Consider the following 18,273-nt stretch of genomic DNA (forward strand, 5'->3'; position numbering starts at 1 on the left):
ATTCAATGTTATTAAATACTCAAATATATTTCTGTCTCGTTTATTGACAAGTCATGATAATACAAAAAAGAAATACAAAAAGAAACAATTAACATAAAACTGGGACACGATATGGTTATTTTGCAAAGGACATGTAAAATAGGTGTAACAAAATACAAAACCTTCATTTTTTTTTTGTTAAATTAATGTGGCCGGTTCTCAATTAGTGTCTAGTTTCGCCTTGTTTAAATACTGATTTGATAATCGGCCTATACTTTTCCAGGAAAACATGTTATTTGGATTTTCTTTAGACATTTGTGGTTTCCACAGACGAAATGTAATTTAAATATACACATGTGATGATCATGTCAAAAACAATGATGCGCACAGCAGCTCTATAATTAAAATACAATAAAAAGTCATAAGATAAATCAAATTTCTTCCCTATTATTTCCTTTTCCTGTTATTTTTTTTGTTGGCGAAAAGTGTTGAATTTTAATAAATCAGTCATTACCAAAAGGGTAGCGAAAAGCCTGAAAAAAATGAAAAGTTAACTAGTTCCCACTAGAAAAAGCCACTTCAAAAAGGAGGTGAGTTGGAATGGAGATAACAGTCTGACAAACTAAAATATCGGGCTCTGAGTTCATATTTGGCCCTCGATAGTGCTGTGGCTGCCGAGTCTGTACATCATTAAAAACACAGGAAGGGAAACACAAAACAACTCAAACAAAAGGTATGTGGGAGACCACTCTTCCCTTGCAAAAGCGCTGACCGCGCAGATGAAGGCAATAATCCCTTCGCATAGTCATATATATATATATATATATACACACTTGAAAAAAGTGACAACATGAAAATAATGATAATAACGATGATAACTCACTGGATGCAACGTGGACACACGCACGCACACACACACACTCGCCCACATAGTGCAGGTCTCCACGCAGATCTGGTCTGGACGCCGGAGACGCCCAGAGAGAGAGGTCCTGAAAGCGATACAACGCAAGGATCTACTCACACGTCAATATTAACGTACTACAAAGAAAGGACGCTACAACTCTTGCATCCCACCAAAATAAACAACGACTCCTTTCATTTGATTTCTACAATATTTCATTCATGTGGCAACGTGAGGCCAACGATTCATTCCATGAAGTCCACGAGTCCAGCTGGACTGAGAGGCTTCCACGAACAACCACGCACACACACAAACACACACACACAAACACGTGCATGTGGGTGTGTCTTAAAATAAGAAATGTACACAGCTGTCTGCTCAGAGAGCGTGGTGACAGCTGCTATGCCGTGTGTTCTGTGTATGAGTGAACGGTAGAGGGACATATTTTGTCCTGGGTGTGTGTTTCTCTTTAAACACACACGCACACAAACATGCAGGGAGATAGAACACGATAGAGGGAGTGTGATGGTGTGGGAGAGGGAGAGGAGTTCTCTCTCTGTGTGTGTGTGTGTGTGTGTGTGTGTGTGTGTGTGTGTGTGTGTGTGTGTGTGTGTGTGTGTGTGTGTGTGTGTGTGTGTGTGTGTGTGTGTGTGTGTGTGTGTGTGTGTGTGTGTGTGTGTGTGTGCTACAGCTGGTTTGAAGCTCAGTATTTGGGGACTTTGGAGTAGTCCTCCACCACGACGCTCTTGCACAGACACATCGACAGGATCATTCCCAGGAGCTGCGGGCACAACACAGACTGGTCAACACAGCTGACGGCACACACGGCCACACGCGCAGGCATGCCTGCCTATCTGCGGTGGTAATTATGACAGATAACCCCCCTCTCGAACACATCCTTGTGTGTACTCGGACACACACAGGGATACATACCTCCACGACAGCGACTGCAACACAGATTCCAAGAATAACTCCCATGTTGTCATGGAGCCACCCCTCCACGCTGCTTTCACAGCCCTAGAGAGAGAGAGAGAGAGAGAGAGAGAGAGAGAGAGAGAGAGAGAGAGAGAGAGAGAGAGAGAGAGAGAGAGAGAGAGAGAGAGAGAGAGAGAGAGAGAGAGAGAGAGAGAGAGAGAGAGAGAGAGAGAGAGAGAGAGAGAGCAGGTTTAGAACATCATAGATAGCGGGTTGACTGTAGAGGTGACTCTCTGCAGGATACACTGCCGGCTACAAACACAACAGTTGACTGAGGGCATAGGATACATTGGTGCTGAAGAACATGGTCGCCCCAAAGGTGGATTAATTAGAGATAATGCATTTTAAATCACTGGCGCCTAAAGCCCAGTGCCAACACCGCGTGGACATTGAACAGATTAGTCCATAAAGTACTGCAAGTGGTCCAATTCTAGGGAAACAACGCTGTTTAATAAGAGTTGGACCGGCTTGTCGTTTTTTATTGTAGGAAACAACTTCTACCAAAACATACAACAAACACAAAACCAACAGTCTTCGTCTACGCTGTTAGTGTAAGCGGTGCTGTTTAATAATGACTGGAGTATCTACTTGTGTATTAGCAACCAGGTACATGGACTGAAGATGTAGGCAACAGATCTGTTGGATCTGATTTGATTGATGGGTGCAAGGTATTATACAAGGGCTATCATTGGCTTCAGTACAGTAACTGATGTCTCCCTGATCCAAAGTAGGAATACATTTTGCATTTAGTTATTTGGTTATCACAATCGGCCTATGCTAGCATTTTTCCACATTATCTTGTATTGGAATGTAAATAAAATTTGCTTGCGCACTGTGCCGACAAACGCCTACACCCAACTAAATAATGTTTGCCAAGGTGGCCGGTTCCAAACTGTCAACGGCTAACTGTCAAAGTGTCCACGCACCTTCACATAAACAGATTAAAAAAAACGTTGAGGAAGGGAAGGGAGATGAATGCAACGCGACTGACGAAGGGGAAAAAAGGGATTAAAATGACAGAAGCATTTGCACAAGCACGCACGCACACACACACACACACACACACACACACACACACACACACACACACACACACACACACACACACACACACACACACACACACACACACACACACACACACACACACACACACACACACACACACACACACACACACACCAAAACGAACAGCACAGAGGGGGATAGGTTCTGACGGGGTTTTGAAGTGACTGGAGCTCCACCATCAGGCCTCAGATGACGGGCGCGGGAGACAGAGTTGCATGCTGGGAGTTACCCCACGGACTGGTCCAGTCATGTCCTACTACGTGTATGAAGGCATGCGGCAGCAGCACACTCACCAACAGACAATGGGCCAACGTGCCAAGCGTTAATTATGTACTGGTTTCGTGTTTCTTCGAGGTGCAGCAGGACGCGGTTTTGATATCAATAACAGACGTTCACGCTCAGGGTTTATCACTGTGCCTAGTTCTTATTTCACACTTCCTTATCATTGAGGCCATATCAACGTATCAATTATTTGGCACATGCACGAATAACACAAGAAGAGTTGATGAGAGACACACAAACACACACACAAGCACGCACACTAGTTTTCAAAGCACAGCGCTGCAAGTTTTGCATGCATCGCTTTCTACTAAAGGTCCAGTGCAGGAAGTCATATTCAAATAGAGACTTCAGTGGAAACAACAGTGACTAATTAGATGATAAGATGCCAGCATCTGGAAAACATACAAATTTCCTCCGGCGTGGGCCCTTCACTGTCAGTTATAAAGCCCTAAATAGAATACGAAAATAGATTTTGATGAGTCAGGATTTTGAGTAGCATTTTCAGAACATCCAGATATTTCTAAGCTTGCATTTCGCAATGAATATCGGTCTATCCATCCTAACTAAGTGACGCTCTCAAATTCAGTGTCGGAAGTAAAGCAAAGAAAACTCTCCTTTGAGACCTCAGGTGTCTGTTCATCTTTCTTTTCAGGCCATTGTAAGTCGCTTTGGATTAAACCGTCTGCTTAATGCTCTAAATGTAAAGGTAAAAGTAAATGAGAGTTGAAGCGCGTGATTTCACGGGTGGTGTGTTGGTCGTTTACCGTTTCGAAGACGGGCAGCTCGACAGAGAGGCTGTCACACAGACCGCTCTCCGCCATCGACGTGCCCGGCCTAGTTTCGTTACGGCAGGAACACGAGTACATGAAACCAGTGCTGTTCTTGATCACCAGGTTCTCCGACCAGTTACCCGGGCCATTCCAACCACAGCACTGCATCTGTGAGGGGGAGAGGGAGAGAGAGAAAGAGACAAAGAGAAAGAGACATATGCTTGATTACATAAAAAACATGGATGAACAATAAGTACAACCGAAGGAGCAAAACCAAACAGACCACAAAACAGAAAAAATATTTATGTATGGGCATAATTAGAATTTGCTCCCGATTGTTGGGAAAAACAGGCTTTGTCCTGGCGGTGGCTAAGGCTGAAGACTGCCACAGGCCAGAGCCACACATGGCAGGAGACCCAGAACCAATGGGACTGAGGGCAGGAAGTGAGGGATAGAAAGCCTGGAACTCAGCACCCTCACAGGGCAGACCCTTGCTTGTTTACGGCCCGAGCGTCAGCAGGTCAGAGTTTGGGGATATTACTTGGTGTGTGTGTGTATATGAATGTGTGTGTGTGTATTCCTGTGCGTGTGTGTTAAGGGCCCCAAAATGGCTGCCCTCCATCCACTCTTCTAGGCAGAGTATACATCTAAACCTTTTGAAGGCAGCGAGGGCGGCAGCTGCGTGGACTCCACTCACCGTCCTCTGAATGTAGTCCCAGGTTTGGTCCGTGGTTTTGTTCTGGCCCGTGTAGTTGACCAGCATGCCGTTAATGATGTTGGAGAGCTCCGTCTTCAGCTGGAGGGACACAGTGAGGGCGGGGGGGGAATACGGTTAGGATGGGAAAAACTGAGCAGTGTTTGGGCTGCTTCAACGTTCCGATGGTAATCACTGTAATTAAAACGCCTCCGTGCAAACAGGTACGCTCTCACGGACGAGCCCGGGTGTGTGGAGGGAAGCAACACGGCATAAAGAAAAGGGAAGCTCCAGGCGTTTCCAACTTTTGGGTCATGTTTGGGACATAAAAATAATAAAAAGTTGCTTGCTGCTTTGTTGTTTTATGTTTTTATGAATCGAACCCGGGGTCCGGCGCCGGTTTCGGCGTGACATCAGATGCCCCTGCTCAGGGGTCTACGCTGCATCATGAAAGCCTGCATGGCAGCTCCCCTGTGTGTGTAGGAAGGGCCAGGGTGGGGCCAGAGCGCGGCGCTGCCTCCCCCAGAGCCGGGAGCACCTCTCCCAGGCCCAGCGTGCCGCCCTGCCCTGTGGTTAACCCCAAGTACAGGGTGCAGCCCCGGGCCACAGGGCCGGGTGCTGCATGTGCTGCATCACATGCATGTGTCCTTTTCCTTTCCCTCTCTCTCGCCTACAAACACACATACACACAATCACACACACACACACGAACGCACACATACTTGCACACGCACGCGCACAAACGCCCCAAACACACAAATTAATCATGCACACACATGCCCAAACATGCACACACACCCACCCACACACACAGGCACAAATTACCAAAAACAGAAACTAACACACATTCATACACCCACATGCGCACGCCCACATACACACCCCTAGTATTCACACAAAGAACCAACAAAAACATCCACACCCACACCCACACAGGCACCCTGCCACACACTGTCAGACAGAGTGTAAAAACGCACACACACGCTAGGGCTTTGACTTCGAACTTCGTAATTCGAATATAATTCGAATATCAAAAAAATAAATCAAAATTCGAACGAATATTAGGCAGCCCTTAATATTCGAACCTGTTATGGGCAGGCCAAGAGGGAGAGACGTCGGAGAACCTGACGCAGTCTATTCATAATATTGTAATGACCACGGAAGAGGCAGTAAATTAAGTATTGATTAGACAGCGATTTATTAGAAACCCTATAACAGTTGGAACACGTAAGACCGGTAACCATAGCAACGCCGGTAAACAAACCTCGAAAAAACCCAGGGCTGAATCCGAATACTCATACTTATAGTATGCATTTTGTAGTACGCCACAAATATAGCGCGTCCGAATGCTCAGTACGCATTGATCTCTCTCTTTTCCTCCTCCTCGTTGTTGTTGTTGAGAGAGATCTCTCTCTTTTCCTCCTCCTCCGTTGTTGTTGTTGAGAGGAGTCGGGTAACGAACGAAGAAGAGATGGCTGACCCGACACTACCAACAGCGGCTTAGAAAGACGTCGTAGAAAGCGGCGAAAAAAAGAGACATTAAAAAAGTAAAGTAAGTAATTAAGTAAAAAGAGACATTTTTAATTTAATAACAACGATGACAAGACGGAAAACAGGTATCTTATCAAGGTAATTTTGCCGGCATCTGAGGGGAGATACGTCATCTCCAAACATCCGGTGGAGTTTCGGCGGTGTTCGGAAGCGTTCAGAGGCGTTCTACGCATAGCTGTAGACCGTACTACACTGTCAAGTGTAGTACGGTCAAGTAGTAGACACTGAACAGAAATAGTATGTACTAAGTATTCGGATTCAGCCCAGGTCTTACTGAAGGCATTTAATGGTCAAAATATTAATAAATATTCGAATATATTCGAATATTAATATTAATAAACAAACGAACTTCGAATATGATTTTTGGGCAAAAGTCAAAGCCCTAACACACGCACACACACAGAGCGTCAGAGGAAAGGTAAACATGTGAAGGGCCCAGAGCGGCCCGGCTCCGCTCCCCTTATCACGAGTTCTACAGGGTGAGCCGAGCAGAGCCAGGCCCCGGGCCCCTGGCTCACAGAACCGGCCCGAGGAGTGTGTGTGTGTGTGTGTGTGTGTGTGTGTGTGTGTGTGTGTGTGTGTGTGTGTGTGTGTGTGTGTGTGTGTGTGTGTGTGTGTGTGTGTGTGTGTGTGTGTGTGTGTGTGTGTCACCTGGAAAAACCCACATATACTAGCTTGTGAGACAGCGGGAAAACCCGTTGCGCTGAATAAGCGTGAATCTCTGAGCTCTCTTGGATTTTGGGTACTTTCAGAGCAGGAGCTGCATTTTACTTTTTATTTTAAAAGGGGTCTTCCCGGAGGGGTTCATATTTAGAATTTCACTTACAGTAATTCCCTTCCAGAGCCAGGTCATACAAGGTCAGAATCCGTACCGCTGAGTATGAGTATGAAACAGTCAAATCAATAGTTGAGTCACTTCTGCCAACAGGAAACCCAGAGGGGAAACTCCCGGAAACTCCATAAACCCATTGTTCCCTCATGTCCCCTGAAGGGGGCACCATCTCACCGGACACCTCAGAGTTCCCCCGGTGTTTGACTATATGCGGTATGGTAACCATGGCTGATAGTAGACATGCCAACATGGCCCTATTAAGACATAGGGTTACACAATAAACAATAGCAGCGCTAGCTTCAGCGAATTCTCCTCACAATGATTCCCTCGCTCTCTTTCTTTAGAAACGCACATTATCCGGATACCCGCTGGATGAATCAGTGCTGGGTGAATCAGAGACAGGGGGGATTCCTGGCAGACATTAGTCCTGGAACATGTCAACCGACGCCAAGCTGTGTGTGTGTGTGTGTGTGTGTGTGTGTGTGTGTGTGTGTGTGTGTGTGTGTGTGTGTGTGTGTGTGTGTGTGTGTGTGTGTGTGTGTGTGTGTGTGTGTGTGTGTGTGTGTGTGTGTGTTCGTGATAGGATCCAGGGGTCATAACAGTAGAAGATAAAAGGATGCAGCAGAAGCTAGAGGGAACTCCTAACAATCCCTGGGGAAAGAAGGGACATCTCTTGGGTTTCCTCCTCTTCCTGCTGACTGGTTTGAAGTTAGAGTCGCTGAGTAGCCGACAGTGCACTTCTCCAAGGCTGTCGCTCCACGTCAGGGAGATGCGAGGCCACACGTTGTGATTCTCAGCGGATTGGGATTATCCAATAGGATTGTCCGGTTAACTTCTGAATGAACCTGGAGGGGTTCATGCGGGCCGTGTGTGTGAGGACGGTGTGTGCAGTGGAGGGCAGCTCACCTGTTCCTGCTGGTAGTACACTAGCACGCCGGCGGTCACCTGGGCGATGAGGATCAGCAGCAGGCAGGTGAAGTACTGCGGAGGAGAGACAATGGATAGGATGTCACATGGTATATAGTACACACACACACACACACACACACACACACACACACACACACACACACACACACACACACACACACACACACACACACACACACACACACACACACACACACACACACACACACACACACACACACACACACAACATGCGATGGTGTTAAGAGCCTTACACACGCACAAACAGCTTGAAATTTCGAATACCAACGCAACTTAATGTGTTGGCATGTGTGTTGTGTTACGGCCTATGGATGCTGCTGGCCGTCCCCTCTCTGACGTGTTACCTCCCTGCTACGTCTGATGCCCATTTAGGGTCGTAGCACATGGGTTGTCTCGTCAATTTTTTATTCTCCGAGAGCCCTTTTGAGACCTGTTACCCCCCCCCACCACCACCATCCTTTCATTTTCATTTGCAATTAATCCTTCTTTACGGATGCTTTGTCTTACATTTTAATCTCTGGGGCACCTACGTAGAAAGACGATGTAATCTGTTAAATATCCTCCAAGGCAGAGCGACACTGTCCACTCCGACACGACATGCCGGTGTGTTTGACAATGTGTATTTATGACAATGTGTGTGTGTGTGTGTGTGACGGAAGTGGGTGTGTGTGTGTGTGTGTGTGTGTGTGTGTGTGTGTGTGTGTGTGTGTGTGTGTGTAAGAATGGCAAAGCTGCTACTTGTGTGTGTGTGTGTGGAGGGTATTTGGGGATAACATAAGGGGTGCCAGCTGGCCACTGTCTCTAAAAAAAATTAGGTCACTATAGATTCTCTGAACCACTTGCAGGTCAGAACCCCAACACACACACAAACACACACACACACACACACACACACACACACACACAAACCAGCTTTGGTTGTAATCATCCAAGGTGTTTTAACACAAAGGCCTAAAACTCACACACTCTCACACACACACGGTTTCACAAGTTGCGTTTAAAATGCCATGCTGAGGTGAGTCACTGTGAGTCACACTTGGCTAATTGACGTACGCCTTTCCTTTCGTTACTCAGACAGGTGGGACTGGCTAAACGCACATGTCTCCCCCGGTCTATTTACGAGCGTCTCTGTAGAGCCAGCTGGCCCGCGGTCTCTTTACGACCCCGGGGTCTGAGACGAGGTTCTCACCAGGCCCAGCAGACACCGGATCTCATAGACGGCGCCGATGCAGCCGAAGAAGCCCATGGACATGGTGAGGGCGCCCACCCCGATGAGGATGTAGGACGCCACGTTCACCGTGTCCGAGGAGTCCTCTGTGGAGAGAGATAGAAAGGGGCGGGAGAGAGATCAAACACAAGGTCTGGACGGTGTTGGAGTCAGCAGGCGGAGAGCACGTGATAATGAGCATAATGCAAAGAGCCCACGCACGTCGAGGCATTTCGGAGCATCAGTTAACAGTTTTTGCATATGAACCATGAGACACACAAGATAAACACAAAACACACACGTAGAGAACCATCATTTGAGTAGACACTTTCATTGGCATTAAAGTATATAAATAAAGTAATAAAAAAAGACCAAAAACAACAAACATGACCGTATTTGAGTGTTAGGATTGTTAAAGTTTCAGTGTGTAGTATTTAGTGAAATCTAGCGCAGTAGACACGGCAAAATGGAATAAAACATTAATAATAAACATACACACTGTAAGTATGTTTCAAAAAATATATTAATCCCATTAATTAAGAATTGGTGTGCTTTCATGCCCTTGGAATAAGCCCTTTATTTTATATAGTAAACAGTTGGTTTCACCTCACCTTTCACCCTACTACATGCCGCTAAATTCTAGTCACTGCGCCTTTAAGCATTGTGTCCAGATAACACTAGATCCATTCTGGGGTCTGGTGTTATCTGGCAAGACTCTCTTGCCAGATAAGACTCTCCAGGGCCCCAGGCTTTGAGGGGCAGCTTGGACGCAGGCTCCACGGTTCTTGGCCAGCAACAGCACCTGCACCTCGTGGCAATCACTTAACACAACACCCCGTCCCTGACCGCCAATTCACTTCGGCGCACGCACAACAACTGCCCTTCCATCAAGTAACACAATGTCACTTTGGCGGGCGCGCAGACAGGACGGAAACGGATTAAGTCATTTCAAATCCCTGCTTCGTCTGATCTGATTATCCTCCCAGCAATCAGAAGATGAGTTCTGTTTGTTTTATTAACCTCGCTGACATCCTAAAATGTCACCTATTTCACCAACACCTGTAGCCTCCGAGCTTGCCTTTCTGACCTCTGAAGTGGAGCTATACTGTGGCACGGCCGAAAATACATTCACTGCCACATGGGCGTCTTTATATCAACATACACACACGGCCACACACACAATCACACACACATGCATACAATCTTCTATATAGGTTTAATCAAAGCAAGGGGTACTTGATGTGGTGGTTGGAGTGCAATTGCCGGCTAAAAAGGTCTCGCTGGCCGCCAGGGCCCTCCACCTCGCGTCTAAGTAGAGGGGGATCGTATAGAGAGCATATGTGTGGATATGTCTGTGTGTGGGGTTGCAAGGTAGCATTTAAGAGGAACAGTGAACCATGTGATCTATATCTAGCGTGCTTTTGCCTCACTTTGAACTTTAAATGGCGCCTGGGTGACTTATGCATGTGCACAGCAAAACCCCGCCCACCTCACATACACAAAGTGAACATGTAGACATGCAAAACTAGGCTGCTTTATGAATAGAATCCCAACCATGCACACACACTCTCTCTCTCTCTCTCTCTCTCTCTCTCTCTCTCTCTCTCTCTGTTTCGGTTGAACATCTGTGTGTCGTCTGTGGTGAAGCTAAAACACAGCCTTCTTCTCCTGAAGTCCGCGCGTGTGCGCCACGTTTATGCACTTCTTGTGGCAGGTTTCCACCTCGCTGTTCTGCTGGCCAGTTGAGGAAAGGCTCCGTCTTCTACCGTCTCCGAGGAAAATTTCCATTCGGAGAGGTGAGACAGGCAGTGCAGTGTTTGGTGAAGCAGCGCCTTCTGTAAGCATGTCCAAAGCCACCTTACACACAATCTGTAAACACTGCTGGGGAAATGGAATGGCTTCAAATATATACAGATTACGCCACGCAGACTAATTTCCAATGCATTTCTGCGGTTTAGATCCAATAAGCTTAGGATTTGCCCGCCCCTCATGAGACACCATTTTGGAGCAGTGGGTGGTTTAAGAAAGGATTTTCACACAGTGTTTCTTCACACACTACCCTGGCCCCGGTTCCATTGGTTTGAACACAACGTCAAGCCATGTTTTGGCGAGTGCTGGCTAGACCAAATGCAGAAATGTCAGGGCGCAGCAGAGAGCCACCAAAGCCCCAGTGCTGATAAGAGAAGTACAAACAGGTCGTTAGCAGAAAGAGAAAGAAAGAGTTGGAGAGAGTTGACCTTTTCTGCCGGAAAATAAAGACCACCAAAATCCAAACATTCCCTAAGTTTCCCCGGAGTCGTCATGGCAGCAGCAACAGGGCTCTATTAATACAACTCACCAAGAATGGAAAACTCTTTCCCCTGGTTTCAGTCTCTAGCTATAACTTCACAAGGAAAACCCTGAAAGTCAATAAACATCAGCTCCCTCCTGCTTTGATCCTTGCTTCCGTGGAGGCTTCTAGAACAGGAGACGGGACTCCAGGGACCAATAGGAGTGCAGGAGAGCACACACCCCGTTATACAGAGCAGAGCGAGAGCCACTCCGACTGTGATTAATCATTCCGGGGTCCGAGGATGAACAGCCAGACAGTTTAATCCAATTTGAAAGAAAATGAGAAAGCGACCGGAATATAACCACTGCTTCAAAATTAGGAAGCCTTTTGTGTCACTCCGAACAACACAAAGTGTACTGTTCCCCGTTAGATAAATAGAAAAACATCAAAAAGGTGCTAGGATTTCCTTTTACTTTTTACTTGAGAAAATGTTTACGCAGCAGAAGTTTCAGGAGTTTCCGAGTGGGAAAAAAACAGATAAAGCCGACAAATTAGACAAAGGAGAAGGCCAGAGGAAAAACCTCACAGGCAGTGAACCTGGATTGAAGCCAGCCTGGAGGAAAGCAGCCAATGGGTAAAACAACAATAAGCGGTCAGGACCTTCAGACATGACACCATGCTGGGCAGTGGCCCCGTGCTACAGGCAGGCAGGCCTCAGGGATAAGGCAGGATCCAGACCCCGTTGACCCTGGATGTGGTCCACAAAGGAGGGTCCGCACGGTGCCCGTAGTGCTGCCATGACAACACCCAGCGTTAGATAAAACCTGCATGCTTGGTGGATGAAGGGGTGAACAAGGGCCGGAACGGCTTACTCTCGCTATCACAACCGCTGAGTTGGGCAAGCTCAACTCACGAGTGCGCCAGTGGGTTTGATCGCTACGTGTCATTCCTTCTCTCTTTCAAGCCGATTGTATGTTAGTTTCTCTTTTCAATGAAAATGCCATGTCCATTACAAACACACACTCATTAGTCCAAGCGGGGCGGATGTGGCCACTTACCAGGCCCAAATAAAGAGGGCTCTCAGCCTGAAAGCACAGATCTCGCTCACTCTCACGTCTCCAGACACAATGCACTCGCTGACGGACGGATGGCCTACAGCAGCGCTGAAGGGAAAGTACTTTGAGCGTGTGCGCCGGATTTAGGGAACAACCTAGTTGAGCGCAAGAACGGGTGCGCTCCCGAAACAGGGCACCCAGAAAAAGAACCGTGTTTTCAAAATTATGCGTTTCACTTCCAGACGAGAGAGCGAGAAATAGAAACCTCTTCTTCTTGCTTTGGCAGGGAGAAAGAGCGGAGCGAGCAAGAGAGAGAGAGAGAGAGAGAGAGAGACGGATCACAAATAAAAAGTGCTTCTCTCAGCAGAGTTCCATCTGTTCTCGGGGCACGTTGAAAGCATTTGGGTTTACGAGAGGGGAGAGTCTGGAGTTTCTGTACACAGCGCCGGGTTCACATGAAGAGACCCATGCATGCGAGGGAATGTGAGAATGTGAGTTTGATTAGTTACTTTTTTTTTTCACAGCTTCTCCGCTCCGATGGCTCTCGCTCAAACACAAGCGGCCCGTGAGAGAGAGAGAGAGAGAGAGAGAGAGAGATACAGAGAGAGACGGAGAGAGAGAGAGACAAAGAGAGAGAGAGAGACAGACACAGATAGAGAGAGAGAGAGAGAGAGAGAGACAGAGACAGAGAGAGTGAGTGAGAGAGACGGAGAGATACAGAGAGAGACGGAGAGAGAGAGAGAGAGAGACAAAGAGAGAGAGAGACAGACACAGACAGAGAGAGGAGGGAGAGACAGAGACAGATGAGGGAGAGAGGGGTGGGACCCACCTGGGAGCCACCTGGAGCAGCCAGTATAGGCTCTGTTTATTTTTATTCTTGTGGCGGGTTCACCTCTTCCTCCTACTCACAGCTGGAGGGGAAAGTCGAGAAATAGATCAGATCTGACAACATCTTCTACACAAGAGTGGGACTGTGAGGAGGACCACGGTCTGGGGGCAGAGGGGGGAGGGGGGGGGGGGAGAGGCGAGAGCACGGCCAGAGCTCACTTCTGTGAAATACCCTCAACACGTGATGAAACAAAACAAAAAAAAACAGTGGCTGAGACAACATTGATTGATGAGAGGTAGAGGCTCAACAGCCTCTTCATCCTCTATGTGTGTGTGCGTGAGAGAGGCACTAGACGAAACAGCGTCAGGCTATCACAGGGCCGCTATCAAGTGCTTTAGGAAGTCGTCCGTGGTCAGCCATCGGCATCATCTTTGATTTACTGCAAACATTCCTCCGGCTTTATAGCCTACTTCCTTCAGCCGTGTGGGAAACGGGCCAATGGGAAGAAACCCCCCAGAGTTAGCCCCATGGGGAACGGCCACAGCGGTGGACTCTCTCCGTTGTACTTTTTTTTTTTATCCATCCGGCTGAACTCAGTCACTCAGGCAGCATTGCCGATGTGGATGCCAGAGTTCGTGATTTGGCAAATAGGCGGTGCATTCCAGGCACAGAAGAGAGAGAGAGAGTGTATGAGTGAATGGGAGATATTTTGTGTGCGTCTTTAAACACACACGCACACACACATGTAGGGCGATAGAACAAGATAGAGTGAGTATGAGGGTGTGGGAGAGAGATAGAAAGAGGAGTTATGCGTGTGTGTCCCAGTGTGTCTGTATTCCAGTATGTGTCTTTGTCTCAGTGCGTGTCTGTGTTCCAGTGTGTGTGTCTGTTGTGTGTACTACACTACTTACGCAACACTGCCATGAAGCTCATGGTGTCCAGGCGCACCCACAGTCCGAAGCCCATGATGAGCCCTCCGAAGATCTGCCGGAGACACACGGAGTGGAGATCAGAGCAGTGCAGGATCACAATTATCTGCTTTCAGACATACATAACATTACTGTATACACATGAGGAGGGGGGTGGGGGGGGGGGGGGGAGTTGTATTGGTTCGGGTGTTCGACTCCCGGCCAATCCATTAGCAAGATACCTAACCCACTAAGTGCTCCTGAATTGGAGCTGCATCTGTTGGTCTGTGGTCTGTCTCCTACGTTCGGTCGAGCCCCCCATGACAACAGTTCGAAGATGTTTTCTTGCTCAGTTGAGAAGTACTACAAAAAACCTACAGAAACCCAGAGCAACGGCAGGACTAAGGCTTCTAGAAACGGAGTATTGTGTATTCCACGGCATACTGGTGAATTAAAATAGTGCGAAGTAAAACGAGTGCATTTAATCTCCCTACCCTAAATACGGTTCGGACATTGGAAACCTGTGTTTGGGTGGCTTGGACGGACCAGTAAACACATCCACTCAGCCACGTGGCTGCTACTCCCCTTCTCCTCCAGTACTACTCCCCCCGTACTAATTAAAACCCTCCCTTAACGTGTTCATTTAAATGCCTCAGTCAACCCCCACCCCTCGAGCCACCGCCGTGTATCAACTTCCTGTCCCGCACAAGCCTCCACGAGTCTTCCTCTAACCCAAACGCCGACACATTTCAGACCAATAAACACACAAACACACACAGACACACATGCTTCCCATTAGGAAAGCAGTAGTGGGGCCACATCGAAAGGTCTGTCTGAGGGTTTAACGGCTGCAGACACGGGAAAAGGTCTGGACATCGTCGTCATCGTCATCATCGTCCTCCTCTTCTGGTGACTCGAAGGTTTTCAAAGAGAGGAGTTGATGCGAGGAGATGGAGGGGTAGGGGGCAAGGAGAGGATGGGACAGACACAAGGCCTTTTCCCATTAATCAGTAGCACCCAGCAGGTTAGGTGTGTCTGTGTTAAACCCACATGGGTGGCATGGTACGTCAATTTTCCAGGGTCTGGCGGTTTCAAACAACCGTTTGCAGAAGCGGAAATAAAAGTTGAGCGACACACAATGGCCAAGCCCTATCTCTGCTGATGTTGAGGCAACACGGAGGCGGAGCTATGATGTAGGGAAAGGAGCAGGGGGTGTTTGAAACAACGCGTGTGTGTGTTTGCGTGTGTAAGCACACTTGTTACACGTCAGATAGTGATTCGATGTTGAGGGACTGTGGTCACTTACGAAGAACAGGAGGTTGAAGAGGAAGAGGAAATATTTGGTGGCCGTTATGCATCCTTTCCCCATGGTGACAGATCTGCGGAGAGATAGAGAGAGACACCAGAGTTAAATACACAAGCTGTTTCTTTACTCTGCAAAGCACATACAGTACAGAACATCTGTCACTCATAGACAACGCTTTCCTGTACAGCATTTGATTATGTTTTACAGCACACACACGAGAAGGGGTTACAGAGAAGCGATGGGAGGAAATCAAACGACACAAGGAGAGAAAACGAGATGCGGAAGATGAGCGATATCTCAACCTCACAGTGGGGATAGTGATTAAACAGTAGTGAAGCACACAAAACAGCAACACAACACTAACTTGGTTTTTAAACTGATGTTTTCTGTCGAAACAGTGCACACCAACGCTTTCCATATCTCTTGTTTTGTTCCCGAGAACCGAAGTGAACTCCGCAATTATGCAAGAGCCCGTGTTTGAGGGCATGCATAGCTCTCGAAGTGAGGAACAGTCATGCTGAGAGGTTGTGACATTGTTGTGAGCTGCTCCAAAAGGCTGATAAGAGTAGGTGCGGTTTTCTACGTCACATCTGTTGACAACTGATCTCCTGTACAGCTAACTGATGTCAACAAGATCTGCTCTGATTGGTTTATCCCTTGAGCGTGGGCGCACACACAACTTATGATAAACACCTACATGTGCTCGTTCCAAGAACACTCTACAGACAAGGCATAAGCCAAAAGCAGACGTTTCGCCAAACTGAAAAAAAAAAACCCTCTCATTGTGGTTATTTGAGGACACTGAGAAAAACCTTCGAGAACAACTCCCTAAAGATCATATGACACAGCTATAAGCATCCAACTCAAACCTTACGAGCTCAACGGTGAACACAAATAGGGAACATGTTCAAACTGTATTCACTGACTCAGACGCCTGGCTCTTTGTGGCTAGGTTGAAGACTGTATGCTCTTTGGCTGGTAGCCAACCACCACATCCAAATACTTGGTAACCGTGTCAGTCACTGATAGCATCCGTCATACCAGGAAAAAACAAATCATAAAACAGACACGAACCTGGTCGAAAGGTTTAAGCTAAGCTAGAGTCCCTTGAGATGAGGATAATCCTTAAAACAGATTGTTTGTTTACATGTTAGCAGCAGTGGCATGTGGGTTTAAGCTTAGGTAGGCTTTTTTTTTTTTTTTCGGAGACATAGAACTGAGAGAGAGGCCTTGACCATATGTCCTGATGAGAAATGGTACAAATGATATAGTTTTGGTTTAGTTTCTTCAGGAAAGCTATAAACGTTAAGGCTGGCCTGGAAATTATGGGGGTGAGCAAGCCAAAGACTTGAACTGCCTGTCATCGCAACTGCTAAAAGAGAAAGACTTTTGGAGTCACCACAACACACCTTAGCTGAACATGTAATGTAGATCCAGTTTACTTATATTATATATTACATTGTTAGAACTCTGTTCAACTGGTAGCATTTTTTAACCTTAATAGATAGTTACTCTAGTTTAATCAATACAAAAAATGTCTAGTTAGAACATTGTTCCGGTTACATTGCAGTACTTGCGAGGAGTTCAACAAAAGTAATAAACCAGTTTCTATGTCTTGTATTGTCGTAGCTGGCATTAGGTGTTTAAACTTTATGAATGTGCTTTAAAATCAATACCAATCCAACAGATCTGTGCTTGTTGGAAAACATAATCACAAGACAATACACAATGCAACAGTAATCTGTGTGTCAGAGTGGGGGAAAAGACAGGATTATGCTGGACTATAACATGTGGTGGGTGGAATCAACTGTTGCCATAAATCACCAAACTGCAGCCGGTAAGTGGTAACAAAGTACAAAAAGAAAACAAGAGCAACCCATACATACATTCATTCATTCAAAATGACCCACTTACACACGTGATCCCAAAACAATCAGTTTACACTAAAAGTCGACATAATGGCCAGTCAACCTCAACATACTTCCCCTGGTAATAACGGATTATTACACTTTTGAGACTTGAAGAACCGGTCTCTGACTCCCATACTATTGGATAGCACCTCAATAGAAGAGGATCTGGATAATGGGACATGGATAATGGGATGGCCCCTAGCCCCGTCCCGTCTATAATGATCCACCAATTGCTGGCTCGCCTAACAGTAGACCAGTCCGACCTCATTTAATCCAAACGCTGAAATGCTGTATTAACCCAAGGGTTCACCAAAATACGTTTTATAATAGCAGACATAAAACAGTAGTTCAAAAACCCAACCTGGTTACACCTCTTTTAAGTCAACATCAGGCCTGACGTTATACAGGACCGAGTCGCGTCACAAAGTAAAGATATTTTACGCTCAGAAAAAGTATTAAGGGATTAAAAAAAAGCGCTAGAGCCACAACATCGCATTTATTAACGCTTTAAATTCCATGTAACATTTCAAGTCTTTTAAGATATAGAAAATACAGCCTCCGATGACTTACTTTGTGTGGATCGTGGGAAGAGCGGCTGTGGACGAGCTGACGTCTCCCGTGTGGCTGTGCGAGCGTGTGAGTAGGTGTGGAGTGTCTGGTGCTCGGGGGGAACATGGTAGGAAGTGTGCATGGGAAAATGAACACACCCCCACCATGCGGAAGACAGGAGCCTTCTAGTTAACCATCTCCTGTCCGAGGGAAACGTTGCATTACATTGCATTA

At 46.8% G+C, this 18,273-nt stretch overlaps 1 protein-coding gene across 1 annotated transcript; it reads right to left on the reverse strand.

Moving 5' to 3' along the window:
* Positions 1-24: 24 nt before the first annotated feature.
* Positions 25-18,221, reverse strand: LOC132464233 (CD82 antigen-like). The gene is made up of 9 exons (XM_060060521.1): positions 18,061-18,221; positions 15,581-15,653; positions 14,278-14,350; positions 9,193-9,317; positions 7,959-8,033; positions 4,673-4,771; positions 3,970-4,143; positions 1,814-1,897; positions 25-1,661 (listed from the first exon to the last, which is right to left on the reverse strand). Exons 1-9 carry the CDS (start codon positions 18,204-18,206, stop codon positions 1,584-1,586), a joined length of 927 nt encoding a protein of 308 aa, XP_059916504.1. The 5' UTR covers positions 18,207-18,221; the 3' UTR covers positions 25-1,583.
* Between the last annotated feature and the right edge of the window lie 52 nt (positions 18,222-18,273).

The sequence above is a fragment of the Gadus macrocephalus genome, chromosome 9, assembly GCF_031168955.1.
Source record: "Gadus macrocephalus chromosome 9, ASM3116895v1".
NCBI lineage: Eukaryota > Metazoa > Chordata > Actinopteri > Gadiformes > Gadidae > Gadus > Gadus macrocephalus.

Bases quoted from the DNA above. Each gene is read 5' to 3' on its own strand.
- LOC132464233 (XM_060060521.1), bottom strand. From the start codon at position 18,206: ATGGTGGGGGTGTGTTCATTTTCCCATGCACACTTCCTACCATGTTCC. The intron at 9,318-14,277 runs GTAAGTAGTGTA...CTCTCTCCACAG, and splicing joins GAGCTTCATGGCAGTGTTGC to AGGACTCCTCGGACACGGTG. The intron at 1,898-3,969 runs GTAAACGACCAA...CTCTCTCTCTAG, and splicing joins AGCTGCCCGTCTTCGAAACG to GGCTGTGAAAGCAGCGTGGA.